The sequence below is a fragment of the Tachypleus tridentatus genome, chromosome 5 (assembly GCF_004210375.1).
Source record: "Tachypleus tridentatus isolate NWPU-2018 chromosome 5, ASM421037v1, whole genome shotgun sequence".
In the NCBI taxonomy this organism is placed as follows: Eukaryota; Metazoa; Arthropoda; class Merostomata; order Xiphosura; family Limulidae; genus Tachypleus; species Tachypleus tridentatus.
The window spans coordinates 21,342,230-21,356,460 of NC_134829.1; the positions used below are offsets into that span (position 1 = coordinate 21,342,230).

At 36.9% G+C, this 14,231-nt stretch overlaps 1 protein-coding gene across 2 annotated transcripts in view; it reads right to left on the reverse strand.

The window, feature by feature from the left end:
• The window catches only part of LOC143250676 (uncharacterized), a 204,317-nt gene that overhangs the window by 139,058 nt on the left and 51,028 nt on the right, over positions 1 to 14,231 (reverse strand). The window contains exon 5 of one of the 2 annotated variants that reach the window (XM_076501567.1): positions 12,282 to 12,327. In XM_076501567.1, coding sequence (XP_076357682.1) covers positions 12,282 to 12,327 — 46 coding nt within the window. Of the gene's footprint in view, positions 1 to 7,524; positions 7,795 to 12,281; positions 12,328 to 14,231 lie in introns of those variants that run through there. The other variant, XM_076501568.1, reaches the window with a different exon arrangement.

Here is a 14,231-nt window from a genome sequence, read left to right on the forward strand (position 1 = left end):
AAAATTAAGTCGTTTTTCCATCACATATGCCCCAGGCATTTCCAACATGTTGTATCACCATGTTGTCAGCTGAATTTTTTTTAATGTGTGATGCAATTTATCAAGAACAACAGCATACTTGATTTACTGCTTATTACGATGTGACTCCAGTTTTGAGATAAAGTGATTTATCGGATATTAGATACTTACAGATTATAAAACTGCACTAAATTGGAAAAAGAAACAAACATTATCCTGCTATATCTGGTTAAAAACAACTAGAAGAATAGCAAGAGAGGCAGGAGAGAAGTAGCGCAGCATCTCGTAATGGATATCATCGAGTCCAACTGATGTACTGCCAGACCAATGAAGAGCACGTTTGAGTTCCATCATTGTAAAGGGGCGACTGTACTCTTGAGATGATCAGCCCAAAAAGAAAGAGATGATCGCTCTACCCGAGTCATGATGGCTAAGATGGGGAACGAGGTAGAAAGGTTAGATGCACAAGAAAAACTTTAGCCAAGATTATCGGGGATGCTCTGGGATCAACAACTTTCTGGCCATTAGACAGCAATATCAAAAGAGGGATGGAAATATACGGCCCACTGACCTTCCAAATCATGTTACATACGACTTTGAAACTTCTGGTGCTAGTTGTAAACTTAACCCAAGATTTCTTCTGGCTTTGTCGAGTTTCCTACTGAGCATGTGTACAGGTCCGCTGAAAAGTGATACAATTTCAAAGTCTTAGATATTTACGAAAGGTATTTCAGGCCTGTTTTTATGCCTTTCTTTCATGTGGCAGATAGAATCTTACCACGGACAAGGATACCGCGTAAAACATGTCCAGGTTTTAAGAACAGATTGAGCAGCTGCTTGGACAATACAGTTAGTTCAATTACTGTTGCCACACTGTCGCCTATCGATGTTTACAGACGAAAGCAGGATCAATTACTGAGAGAGCAGTGAAAGAGGGCCAGTTGGCCTAGTCCAGCTTCCACCGTGCTCGGGTCAGGTGGCATCGACCAGTGTCAGTCCCTCAATATGATAGGAAAATGATCACTGCTCTGTAAGTTACTGTCACCACCCCCCAAGAGAAATGAGAGAAAAGTGAAGGGGAGCAGATAGAGATCACTAGCAGTAAAGACTAATTAGATGCATAAAAATAGGTGTAAATACAAGTATTGAAGAGAGAAAGGATAGTAACAACCCCTCCCATTAATATCAGCACCACCCCAGAGGGGATCATGTCCATTGAAGTCTCCAGGACTAAAAAGGGAGACTGCAATTATTTCTATGAAAGCATAAAGATCTGACTGATCAGAGGTCTCTTCAGGAAACATATAGATAGAACAAACAGTGATGGTACCAGCCAAGGAAATACGAATGGCTACAGCCTCCAAGGTTGGATCGAGTAGTAAAGATAGAGTGGCCACATACTGATCAACCAACAGTGCCACCCCTCCAAGAACCTGTCATTCACGCAACCTCTCATTTCTATGCAAAGAAAACTGTGCGTCTTTTCTGACACGAAACATTTCTGAAACCTGCTGATACAGTCATCTTTCGGCAATCAACGTTTAGATGTCACCCGAATTAGAACGGAAACCTCCACAGTTCCACTATATAAAAAGAGGTCATTTTTACTTGTGTATAAACGAATTGGGTGGAGTTATTCTGTTTTCAACCACGTCGTTTCTCTTTATTAGAGGGTCTATCGACCTCCATGGATCATTTCATGGATAGAGTGGGCAGATCTCTGTCGGTAAATTAAGATTCCAGTGACTGAGGACATGAACGAATAATCGTTCTGCATCTCGGGACCGAATAAGATGGACCCGACGAAACGCAGGAAGTTGGAATAAAAGAAAGTGGATCTGGGGAATCAGTGGAACAATTGGTGGGGCTAGACATAGATGTTGACGTTAGTTTGTCAACTCTTAACCACGAAAGGCAAAAGCTTTTTCGCGTAGTTTGAAAATGAGTTTTTCAGAGATACAGAGATATCTGAACTCCCAGTGTAGCAGGAGAATGGAATGAAACAGCATACGTCCGAGATGGCGTGGTGAACAGTAACTTTCAAGCATCTGGTTAAGAAATGTTGTGAACAGTTTTCAAATACTGTACTCTCTACTTCCTCCACCCACCTAGGGTAAGGACGAAAGTAAGAGAGATTAGATCCACTACAATTAGCACAATGAGGGTCCATTTCACACTCGTAGGCATCATGGTCCTTGCCACAACAATGAGCACATGTCAAAGAACCATGACATGATGTCTTCGAGTGACCGAACAGCTGACACTAGAAACATCTGAAATGGTTTAGAATATATGGCCGCACCTGGCAATTTAGATAACCCACCTTCATAATGGTAGGTAGACGTGATAATGTAAATGCCAAAATTAGGACATTGGTCGACATCGTAATTCCATCTTTGGGAGTGGAGATATGCCTCACTGCAGAAACTCCAAGATGGAGAAATCAGTGAGGATTTCCGATTCGGAGATATTGTTGAGTGGAAGTTGAAGAACTCCTCGTGAAGAATTCAAACTAGCCTCACCATGTGTATCCCTGATGGCCTTCGAATGCAAGAGGAGTTGACTCTGTTATGGAGTGGATGGTTCTACGAATATGTCCCCAGAACATAGCTTTTTGACTGACTTAGGAGAACCAGCAAGTCTCCCTAGTCCCTTCGGAATAAAAAAGGAAGGCTCGAAAGATTTGTCTGATAAAGAATGTAATATCAGAAAATGAGGCACAGGTGTTGAAGAACGCTGTCCAGAATCGTAAAGTCGTGGTCGTTCACTTATGGTCCGTTTGTTATTTTATTTTTATTTTGAGTTGGGCGATTTATAAAAAAAAGAGAAAAATATTTTGGTACCCACTGACCCCATCTACTATAGAGCCCTATGAGAGGACGAATTAATGCCAAACAAAAACATTGCAGGCAACGCCATTGTTTTGTAAGTACTATACTCAAACACAAGCATCAGACACAATGTCCATAACACCCGTTGAGAACGTCCAACACTATCATTTGGTTGATCCTAGCCCAAGTGGACTAGCCGATTGACCCTGGGAGGGGAGCACGCCAATGCCGTCCATCTACAACCAAAGAGGTGTTAAGGTGGGTCCAGGATCCTCTTCTCCTCTTCACTGGTCGCTACGTACGGCAAACACGCGAGTGAATGTTTAGATCACAGAGGAAGTAAACTGAAAGTACAGAAACTTCTCTGAGAGGTCCCTTCAACACGTACAAGAATCCACACCAAGGGGTTTGGAAAGAAGGTCGAATGACAAAATTCGTGATGACGAGAAAATCACTTGAACTAAAAATGCATCTCAAGACAGTTGGTATGGGTATTAAAACTTTTATTAAAATAAAGTACAGAACAACGTTTAGACATTCTTAAGTCATCTTCAGGTTAACAAAGTTTATAACTGAACATTCCTGGACACGTCTTAGGGGCGAAAGTGTAAACGGGTACGGGACTGTAGGGGGCGTTACAGCACATATTAGGTTATTACTATAGGTATAAGGGTGTTCTTTTATATTGGTTTAATTTTGATTTAAGTTGTATGTGCAAGGTTTCTTTGATTTTATATTTACTTTCCTACTTAGTATTTGGATTATTTTCTATGGATATGTTGTATTTATTTGATTTGCAGCGTTCAGTGAATAAGGAAATATATGTCAGTTATCAAAATCTTCAATATATAAAAGAACCATTCAATAACGAATAACAGAAGTTTTGTTATTCGTCATAAATGATTAACATACGTGTAGGTGCATTAAAACTTTTCAAAAATTTATTCAGATTTTACAATATTAGATCCCAAACTTGAGTTTAGTATGTTACATGCAAAGCTACACAATGGGCTCTTCTTACTACGGAATCGAAACCCAGCTTCTAATGCCGCGAGTCCTTGAAGCAGCGATTCTCAACCTGTGTGTCGCGAGAGATTGGCAGGTGTGCCGCGGTGTTTTTGAAACAGATAAAATTAATATCGCTTGCTTTGGCCGTGATTTTCGTTCTAAGGCTTTTTAAGTTAACTCTTCTGTGTCACGTGTATCTAAACATGATGTACAATGACATTAATCTCGTAGTACATTGTCGTAGTGTGCCGCAAGTCAGAAAAGGTTGAGAACCACTGGTATAGATATATTGTAGAGGTAGGTACAGTAGTCTAACGAGTAAACAGTTGATATAAACAGACAGAGGATTGGACAAGTAAATAAGATGGCAAACGTAACAAATAGTAGAACTGAAACAGATAAGCTCTTCGGTATATACATAAACAGACAAGACAAAATGTAAGAGTCGCACTTAAAGGAATGAATCTTCAGTATTTAATAGGTATTAAATATCAAACGCCAGAGAATACGAAGTGTTACGGTAAACTCGTTGTGATTTAACAAACACACACTTCCATCCATCACATACCTGAAAACATTCGTACTGAATTTGAAATTTGGCATCCTGTTCATTTATGTGCCTTGAAAGTAGACTGAACGCAGATCTTATGCCACTTCTATGTACATAAATCCGTATAAAATACAGTATTCACAGTTCCAAAAGAAGTTCTTAATTTGAGTGTAATGGGCCGTACTGTTCTTAGTTTGTCTCTGACGACAACCTCTTAACTTTCTTCATGAGCTACAATGTGCCACCAATAGCTGGTTGTGGAGCAGCCAGGTTTTTATATGCTGGAATGAAAGCTACCCCTTATTTTACCAATACGGTTTGGCAATATCGGTAACTCTTTCTTCGAAGAAATAAAAAGTATGCCTTACACATTTTTATAATAGTAAAACAGAACTGGTTCTTGTTACAAAGCCCTGTACAGGACCAATTTTAGAGATCGTATGCACTCGCAAATCAACACGTTTCAACTGAATTAGAAAAACAGGAATAGAACGTAAGTTGTATAGTCACAAGATACAAGGATGGCTAGAAGCAAGTTGAATATATACGCAGTATGATAACAGACTTTCTGTATAACTGTACACATAACCAACTGGAATTAGTTAAATCCGTTCAAAGATAAAATGCATTATGTTAATATGTCGTACTTTTCACTTATGTTGTTTAACAAGTTAAAGAAAGACCATTTTATCATACTATTAATATTGATAAAAATCACAAAGTAAATATTAAATTCATTGTTTTTTCTGGAATCACTTATTTTGTCTTCCTATGCTTTGTGAGGAATTGTTCTGTACCTATATCTGTATCGACTTTGAATGATCATTTTATAGTCAAAAGGATTTTTTTAAAATTATCACATAACAAATTCCAAAGGGACTTCTCATTTCCATTTTGACTTTTCAGTTTCGAATACCAGTATTTCATTGTATCTATTTAAGATGTTTATTCGTAGCGATATTACACGATAAACAGACTGTATATTTTTTTTAAAAATGACAATAAATTTTTCGGTTATGTAATAATTTCAATAATTAACTATTGGACTGCTATAAGTATTGAGATATGACCATTACTCTTATTACGCACACAGAGCGCGGGAAGCGATTTTGCAGCAACGGGACGCAAGCAATGGATTCTCGGATTCACTATCCGAAACTGGCCAAATAAAGATGAAAGATACGAAACAATGATATAAAACTATGTATCTATATATATATATAACGAATAAGAGACTTACAAAAGAACCGAGTAGCTTGATAAAAACAAAACGTCACCAAGTGGTAAAGTACATCACGAAATACAAATAGAATATGAAGTGCAGCTTAGTTAAAGACACCACATCAAGTGTAAAACGTTAATACACAGTACGTACACGTATGATATACAATTTCACAAATAAACCTGTACTGCCAAGTAGAAAAAATAACGTTACTAAAGACAAAAATGATACACCTTGATAAAACACGTTACATCACTAACGGACACAAATGATAAATGACTATACACAGGGTGACAATCATGTAACCCCGTGCAACAGCACACATCTGAAAGTGTAGAACATTATTCATACATTCTTGACAAACGTACAACATGACAAGCTGTGGTTATTCTCGTCTCGTCATGCGATTTAAATTCCGCTAAGGATCTGTTGAAACAATGATAAAGTTATCCAAGTCTTTCTGAGTCGACGTTTTCATTTGTCTCGAGTGTTCTGTTTCAAGAATACAAAGAAAAAGTCGCTAATGGTCTAGCCCCACAGATAGCACGCTACTAAATAAACTCCAAGCTCAACCTATGGAAATATATTTGTCATTTGCAGTGCTTGTTGTTGTTGTTTTGAATTAAGCACAAAGCTACACAATGGGCTATCTGTGCTCTGCCCACCACGGGTATCGAAACCCGGTTTTTAGCGTAGTAAGTCCGCAGACATACCGCTGAGCCATAAAGGGGCATTTGCAGTGCTCCATTTGCTGTTGTATTTTAACGAACTATTCTTTATTTACATATATACAAAAGTAATGGTTAACGTTTAATATATATTATTCAAAATTTTCAAAAACATTGTTCGAAGACCCCATTTCTCAGTAAACTAAAATTTGTATGTATTTATTAAATTATTCAGAATAGCATGTATTTATGATTTTTTAACGTATTACTTAGTTGATCAGTTAACAAGATAACAGTCCAGTATATAATTTACCTCTACTATTTTTTAGTTTCATAATTATTTCTTACAACGCCATCTACATTCAAAATTTTGCTCTCGCACATAGCTAGCGAAGAGTAAAAAAATGTTCGACTTTTTTTCGAATTTCGCACACCAGAACTATCTGCGCTAACAATCCCTAATTTAGGGGTGACGTATTAGAGAAAAGATAGCTAATGATCGCCAATAACCCGCCAACTCTTGGGCTATTTTTTTTAACCAACGAATCGTGCGATTGACTGTAACATATACAGCCCCCACGGCTGAAAGGTGCGAGCATGTTTAGTGAGACGGGGATTCGAACCCATGACCTTGAGACTGCGAATGCCAAGACAACGTAAGAAAAAATGGTTTTGCTAATCATTATTAAGATAAAAGTTACACAGAGCACGATCTGTTCGTTTGCTACCACGGATTTTGAAACCTGGTTTCCTGGCGTTGTGAACCTGCAACTTCACCGCTGACCCATTGATAGCTAACACAGAATGTGCGTATGTGTTTTAGTGGAACAGTAAACCTACTTTTCGGTTTACCGAGATTTGGAAGAACTATTGTCCAATTTGATATGTTGTAAGATTCTGTATAAAATATAAAAATTATCGCGTGTTTAATATTTTGAAACTTTTCGGTAACTTGTTTTATACTGAAGGAATAAAAGTAATTTCTTATTCATTTAATCAGAGATATTCATTACTTGTTGTGTACACTCCACTTATACAGGGACAAGTCTGAAGTCTTGTGACACTAAGAACAAAATAAACAAACAAAAACGGAGTTTGATACCCATAATGAGGACAGCACGGGCTTTGCGCTTAAATACAAATAAATAAAGAAATTATTTGTTGGTGGGAAGCAGTGCTTAAATCATTTTTTGGTAGAATTTGTAAACAAGAAACAGACAAACTTACCGAAACACCCTCGGTTACCAGGCATTCCTTTTAAACCCTCCACAACAGACAAATCTATTGTCAAAACTCAATATAGAAATACAGGGACACCACTTCCTTGGAGCTTCAAGATCTTCTACCCCTCAGGCACTTATTTCCTAATACAATCTATAATTTAGACCTACTAGTGTTAGGTGATTATATCGCTTAGTGTCAATACAACTGGTGATATTCTGTCCACATAGAACACCAAGAGCGCGTATGCATTCATTCATCCATACACATCAGCCTTACTTCGTCTAATGCAGAGGCACATGCGAGATTACCCAAGCAGTCATTACATTTTCCTTTGGCGGCGTGCGTTCTGCTTTGAGTGTTCCGAGCGGAAAGGCCGGTCTTCCCGGGAGCGTCTGATGCCCACCAGGTATAGCAGGGACTACTAACCTACTAGCCTTCTGGATCAACTCTTTTTTAACGAATCAGCGACGACTACGAGCAGCTAGTACCTTACTTAACACGACCCCATCCAGGTGTATAGTGTCTTCTCTATTTATTGTTGGCATGAGGTTATATAAACAATAATTCCATATTAATCAATGTAATCGTGTAATTTGATAACGTAAATTAAACAACATAATTTTAAAAACCTAATATTTTATAATTCACATACAAGTACACATTAAGTTGAAATGAGAAATTTTCTATGATAAAATTCAAACGTGTGAAAATCAAATCTTGTACAAAGGTATAAATAAAACAATAAATTATGAAACTTGTGACCTGGAAATGTAATTCGCGTTATATCCTTTGCACAAAAGGTAGTTGGTCCCTAAATAAAAATTTCAGACATTTTATGGCAAAGACAAATATTTTAAAATGTACTTGATACTAATTACTTAGATAGTGGTGAAAGGAGCGTTTGTTTCTGACTTGTTTTTTAATTTGCTTAGTTATTAAAATAATTTATTGCGAAGCATTACATCTGGTATTACGTACGAACTTATAAAAGAAAAACAACTAAATACTTCGTACTCTCTTTATAGAGTTTATTACATTTCATTACCGGTATTTTTATAAAGCCACACAACTTTTATTAACCGCGACAGAACTGCTCCTAGAACGACTCTGAATTGTACGTCTCCCCCTGTCTGTGACTCTTATAATGCATCTATCATCCCAAACTGGGAGCGAGCGAAATTTCACAGCACGGGGACTCGAACTCACAGTCTGGCACACTATCAACTACACGTTCGTAATATGAAGAAGTGTTATTACAAGTGTGTTCTGAGATTTGGTATCCTGCTTCGTTTTAACCTTTGACATACATGCTTGACCGCTTAACATTGTTATTTTATACGTATTTATAGCGCAGATAACAAGGTTTACTGCTCTACCTCATTTTGAACTACGGATCACAATCTTCGTTAATAGATTGACTGTCACTCTTATAATACACTCAAAGATAAAATGTGGAGAACATTTTTGATATATTTTACGGATTCGAACTCGATTTGTCAGGTCCGACAAACTGGAGTCCCAACTCTTACAGAAACGGCATTTTTATTTCTGTGTTACTAAGACTGTTTTTTTTAATTATCTAATTTAAACTATGTTGCTTTGACAAGAGTTGGAGGATTGTTGTATATTTAAACGCGTGATTTCTGGCACTTAACTCAAGCCGCGTGGAACTTCAGTTGCTAGTTGAATTGTTGCTTTTGTAACCAGTAAAGGTTATATACATTTTGATTGAGTTTTATTACGGCTACGTGTTGATTTATTTTAGTAACTCAAAACTCTTTCGGTGACTCGTTATTTCGTCTTAACTTACATCCAGTGAAACAAGCGATAAATTAAAGGTTCGTATTTTTTCTTTTATAAAAGGGCTACCAATTTGTCATTTCTGATATTAAGCGAAAAAAAAGAAAAGAATAGTTAGTAATTCGCGTATGCAACTGCAGGAAAGGCAATTTTGTAAACACGACGTCAAATTCTAGACTGGCGCTTATTCCAATTTCAATAACTCAAGTTTCCAGGATATGCATCAACCAATCAAAATTCATAAGCTTACGTTAAACCTCGAGTTCTGACGCGATATTTCTCTTATGGCTTTATCACGATGAAATCATTACTGGTCGATAGTTTCCAAAATATATACGTAAAAAGGCACAAGTTGTATTCGCGCTGAACTACCTATAAGAAAGATGGCCGCCCAACTGTTCGTCATTGAAAACAATATAAATTAGTCAACGAATATTCCTTCGGAGAAAAAACACCTCATTTGGAATTAAATGTAATCTACAACAGAGTATTCTTTGTTTCTGAATTGTAATGAAAAGCTACAAAAGCCTCATCTATTCATAGCCGTCTCTAATATTCAACCGAAAGACTGGAGGAAAGGCAGCTAGCCAAAAGCGCCCGCCGTTAACTCTTGAGCTACCCATGCTTGACGAAATAAGACTTGACAGTGATTATTATAGTACATCTTGGTTCGGAAGTGCGGAGCGCATTTTTGCGGTAACAGGTCATCAAACGTCAACCCTCAGATTCAGGGTATTGTTTTCTACTTACTGTACCACTGATTGACTTTTAACTCTTAAGAAAGTTTTCTTTTATCAAATGTTTGAAACTAATGTTGAGCAATTTCGACTTACTGTGATGCCCCCTCAGTAGTACGTCTTACGTGTTAAAATCCAGTTTGATTCCCTGCGTCGGACGAAATACAGATAATCCATTGTTCAGCTTTAGTCGAGAAACAAACAAACTGGTAGCAATACGGAACATTTTTGATTGGAGCATTCATTTGGAAACTTAGACTTATGAGCTTGACAAGTGTATGGTAATTTAAATAGCGACCTCTATGTTAATGACGAGGAATCAATCATAATTTTACACGAGTTCCTCGTGGAGATGTGAAAAATCTAAAACAAATATGTATCCTCAACTAAGAGAAGAAATTAAATAAAAGTTTGTTTAAATACAGGTCCAGCAACGGTATTGTAATAGATTGATTATTTCAAAATCTAAGATGTATATGCGTGTGTGGGGGTATACTTCAGACCCACCTGGTGATTTTTTTAGTTTTCAGTATAAAATGAATATTTAACAGTTTGTATTTTTTTTTTTTTAAGTACGGTAAAGTGTTTGTTTCTGAATTTCGCGCAAGAGCTACATGATGGCTACCTGCTCTATTCATCCCTAATTTAGCAGTGTAAGGCTAGAGGGAAGGCAGCTAATCATCACCAACCACCGCCAACTCTTGGAATACTCTTACCAGCGAATAATGGGATTGACCATCACATTATCGAGCGAACTAACTACCTGGCTGTGTCGGCTGGACCTTGAAGTAAAGTGTGAATACATTCAAGTACTTTTAAACATGGACTGGGGTCCAGGATTTCATTTGGGGAACTGTACTACTTAATGAGTTTACGCCATACGAACGGGATGATACTAATATTTTGTAGCGTATTTATCTTAGATCCTTCTATTTTGTTCCGATTATTATTTGTAACTACTTGTTTAATTTACGTGTAAAAGGGGGCAGCTTTTATTATCCAAACTCAGTTCACAATAAAAAGATGAATGTGTCGGATAGGGGAGAATATAATTATTTTTACTTTGGTAATTAAAAACGTGAACCGACTTTTCTATGGGGTGGGAGTGGGGTGTGGTTTCTAACTTTTCAATGTTTGTGTTTAACAAACAGGTTTTGTTAGAAACTGCATTTCTGTTATGTGTATATTCGGTATAGCGAGTGTCACATTATTACACGTTTTCTTTTTAAATATATGTATACACACGTAGGCTACACCACAACTACAATTACAAATAACCTGCCTAGTGGCCTTTTTGTCTAACAAAAACGCTCACTTAGAAATGGGAAACAAGAATAGGAAATTATTCACTTGTTAATTAATGGGAAGCAAAACAAGAGATGAGATTTCCTCGATTACGAAAGGGTGTTAACCCTGACAATGTAGGGGGTACTCTTTTTTCTTTTTTTTTCCCTTTTGCACTACTGACACGATGACAGTGGCCCAAATTTCAGATTTATTCATTGTCCGGGTCCGCGAATGTGTCACTTTAGGTTCCTTTGTCTATCATTACGATAATAACTTACCACTTTATTAAAACAAATGCAAGATACAACTTTGGATGAAAATAAACGCTGCAAATTTATCTTTGTCCGACTGTCTATCTATACGTATGTTTACTTGTTTGCCAGTATACGACGTATTGCACTATTATCGTAACTTCACACGCATTTCTCGTGGACAAGTAAAATAAAATACTCTAATTGAAGTGAAGAAATCAAATAACATTTGTTTAAATACACGTTCAGCAACGATATTGTAACATATTGGTAAATTAAAGACCTAAAACAAAAGTGTGAGGGGGGAATAGATTTAAAAATCAGTAACACGTTTAAGTCTAACTAAGCTTTGATTAACTAACAATCTACTAAATGATCCAACGTCCATGTCACACGAAAGAAACGTTAGACGCAAGTTGATTTTCCGTGACTATCGAAATGTATTTAGATGTTCAAGAAGAAAGGTTAAGAGTGTGGGGTCGTTCACATAATGACACCTCTCAATGACCCACACATGCAACCCCACTGTGTGAACGTAATTCATAACACATTAACGATGTTCCAGAAAGTACGCTTTCAGTATGGAATACTATTGACACTATTTGAAGCCATAAAAAGAGGTTCAGAAGAATTCGAATGATATTTTAACTAGCTATACGGATAACAAATATATAATAATACATACCGATTCTACTCCGCCGGACGTCCCATTCTCCCAAGGCCACTTTCAACTACAGAAATACGAAAAACAGTATTAATCCATTTCTCTCTGTTATATAGTGGTCAAGTAAACTGTTTCGTGTGAAATAATCTATACATTTCTGTCCATTCAGATAAATCAAAGTGACAGTCATATTTAGTAACTGTAATGCATAGTGAAAATAAAAACTAGTTTGTTTTTTTCGGGAAAGACACGTATTTAATTATTTACACGTGTCGCACTGTACGATTGCTTGCCCTATTCTGACTCTTTGCGTGTATAATTCATTTTTAGTCGAGGTTTTACGAGATTTTGTAATTCAAGATTTCCTAAATTTCAAGCAAACCAAAAGACATTAAATGATGTGTTAAAAAAACAACTAATCACACAAACAAAGCATGACAACTTTCATGTTTATTTCTCTTTGTTTGTCAGGATTAAGTCCCCAGTTTTTTAAAACATAAGGTACTTAGAACTTGACGAAGATCGTCTCACACCCACAAAGACAATGCTGGGTGGTACTGAAAGAAAGGCAACTTGTAGGTAAAGCCCAAAACGAATGATGGCAGTATTAACGAACCAACATTGCATAAACGCCTTTAGGCGTCAATGGGTCAGTGAGCCCTAGGTGGAGATGTAGGCCAAGTAAAGCAGAACGAACTCCGCAAGTTATAGATCCTTTTTACCGATGGCTGCGGGGAACAGCGAGACCTACTTTGTTGCCGGTTAAAGTCGTTCTGATTGAAAAAACAAACATGTTAGTCAAGTACAAGCTGTTGTAGACGGTGCATAATCTAATAACATAAAACTATGGCGATACTTTTCCACTCTTTAAAAGTTAAGAGACTGTGTCAAATGCCCTCTCGGAAAATCAAACAGCCTAGAACAACATTGTACGTACAAGGAAAAAAAGCGAGCGGTTTACAACTTAACATTTCCACCCACTAACCAGGTTTTAAGTACTTGTTAAAATTTAAACTCCGACATTAGGCTATTTGTTTTTGAATTCCACGCAAAGCCACAGAGAGCTATAAAATTAGTAGTGATAAACCAGAGGGAAGGCAGCCAGTCAACATTACCCACCGCAAACTGTTGAGCTATTCTATCACCAACGAATAGAAGAATTGACCGAAATATTATAACGTCCCATGGCCGAAAGGGTGAGCAGGTTTGGTGGGATGGAAATTCAAAGCGACGACACGCAGACTACGAGCCAAACGCTCTAAGGTCCATTGGGCCTAACCACAAACGGAAAATGTTTTGCTTATTTTTTTATTTTAATAATGCTTTTCCTATTGAGGATAAGGTGAAAAGAAGCGAATACCGTCGTATATCTACATAACCTCTGAAGTGAATCGTTTCCACTAGTTGAAGTATTATTCACATCTGCAAAGTTGTTTGTTTATTTGTTTTAGTAATTATGGCCGTCCTTAAAATATCAACTTACTATTTTGTAGCAGTTCTCAGTTCTTTCGTATATATGAAAACTTTATTTTTAGAGCGAAGCATTTCACAATATTTTAAAAACTTGTTTCCGGAAGCTAAAAAAAATGTGAATATATATTACTTGTTACACAAACAAGTTTGTGCGCGTATTACTTTAGAGTGCGCTCTGCATTGTTTAAAACAAATACCTAGCAATATAAAGTGAAACAAGTTCAAATAACTTGCGTATTTTAATGACCTCTAACTGCTAACAAATTCAAGAGTAATTCTTAACTGACAATACAGAAGAATGTTACCTGCTACAAAACTTCATTGAAACTAATTTATCTCATGATTCTTCCATCAGATGATGCATTAAAAATATTCAAAACTGGTACATTATTAAACATAAATGTCACACTAGGTGATACACTAAAAATGTTCAAAACTGCTACATTTAACAAATTGTCATCATGTGCTTGCAGCACAAAGCGTTAAAAAACCCTCAAA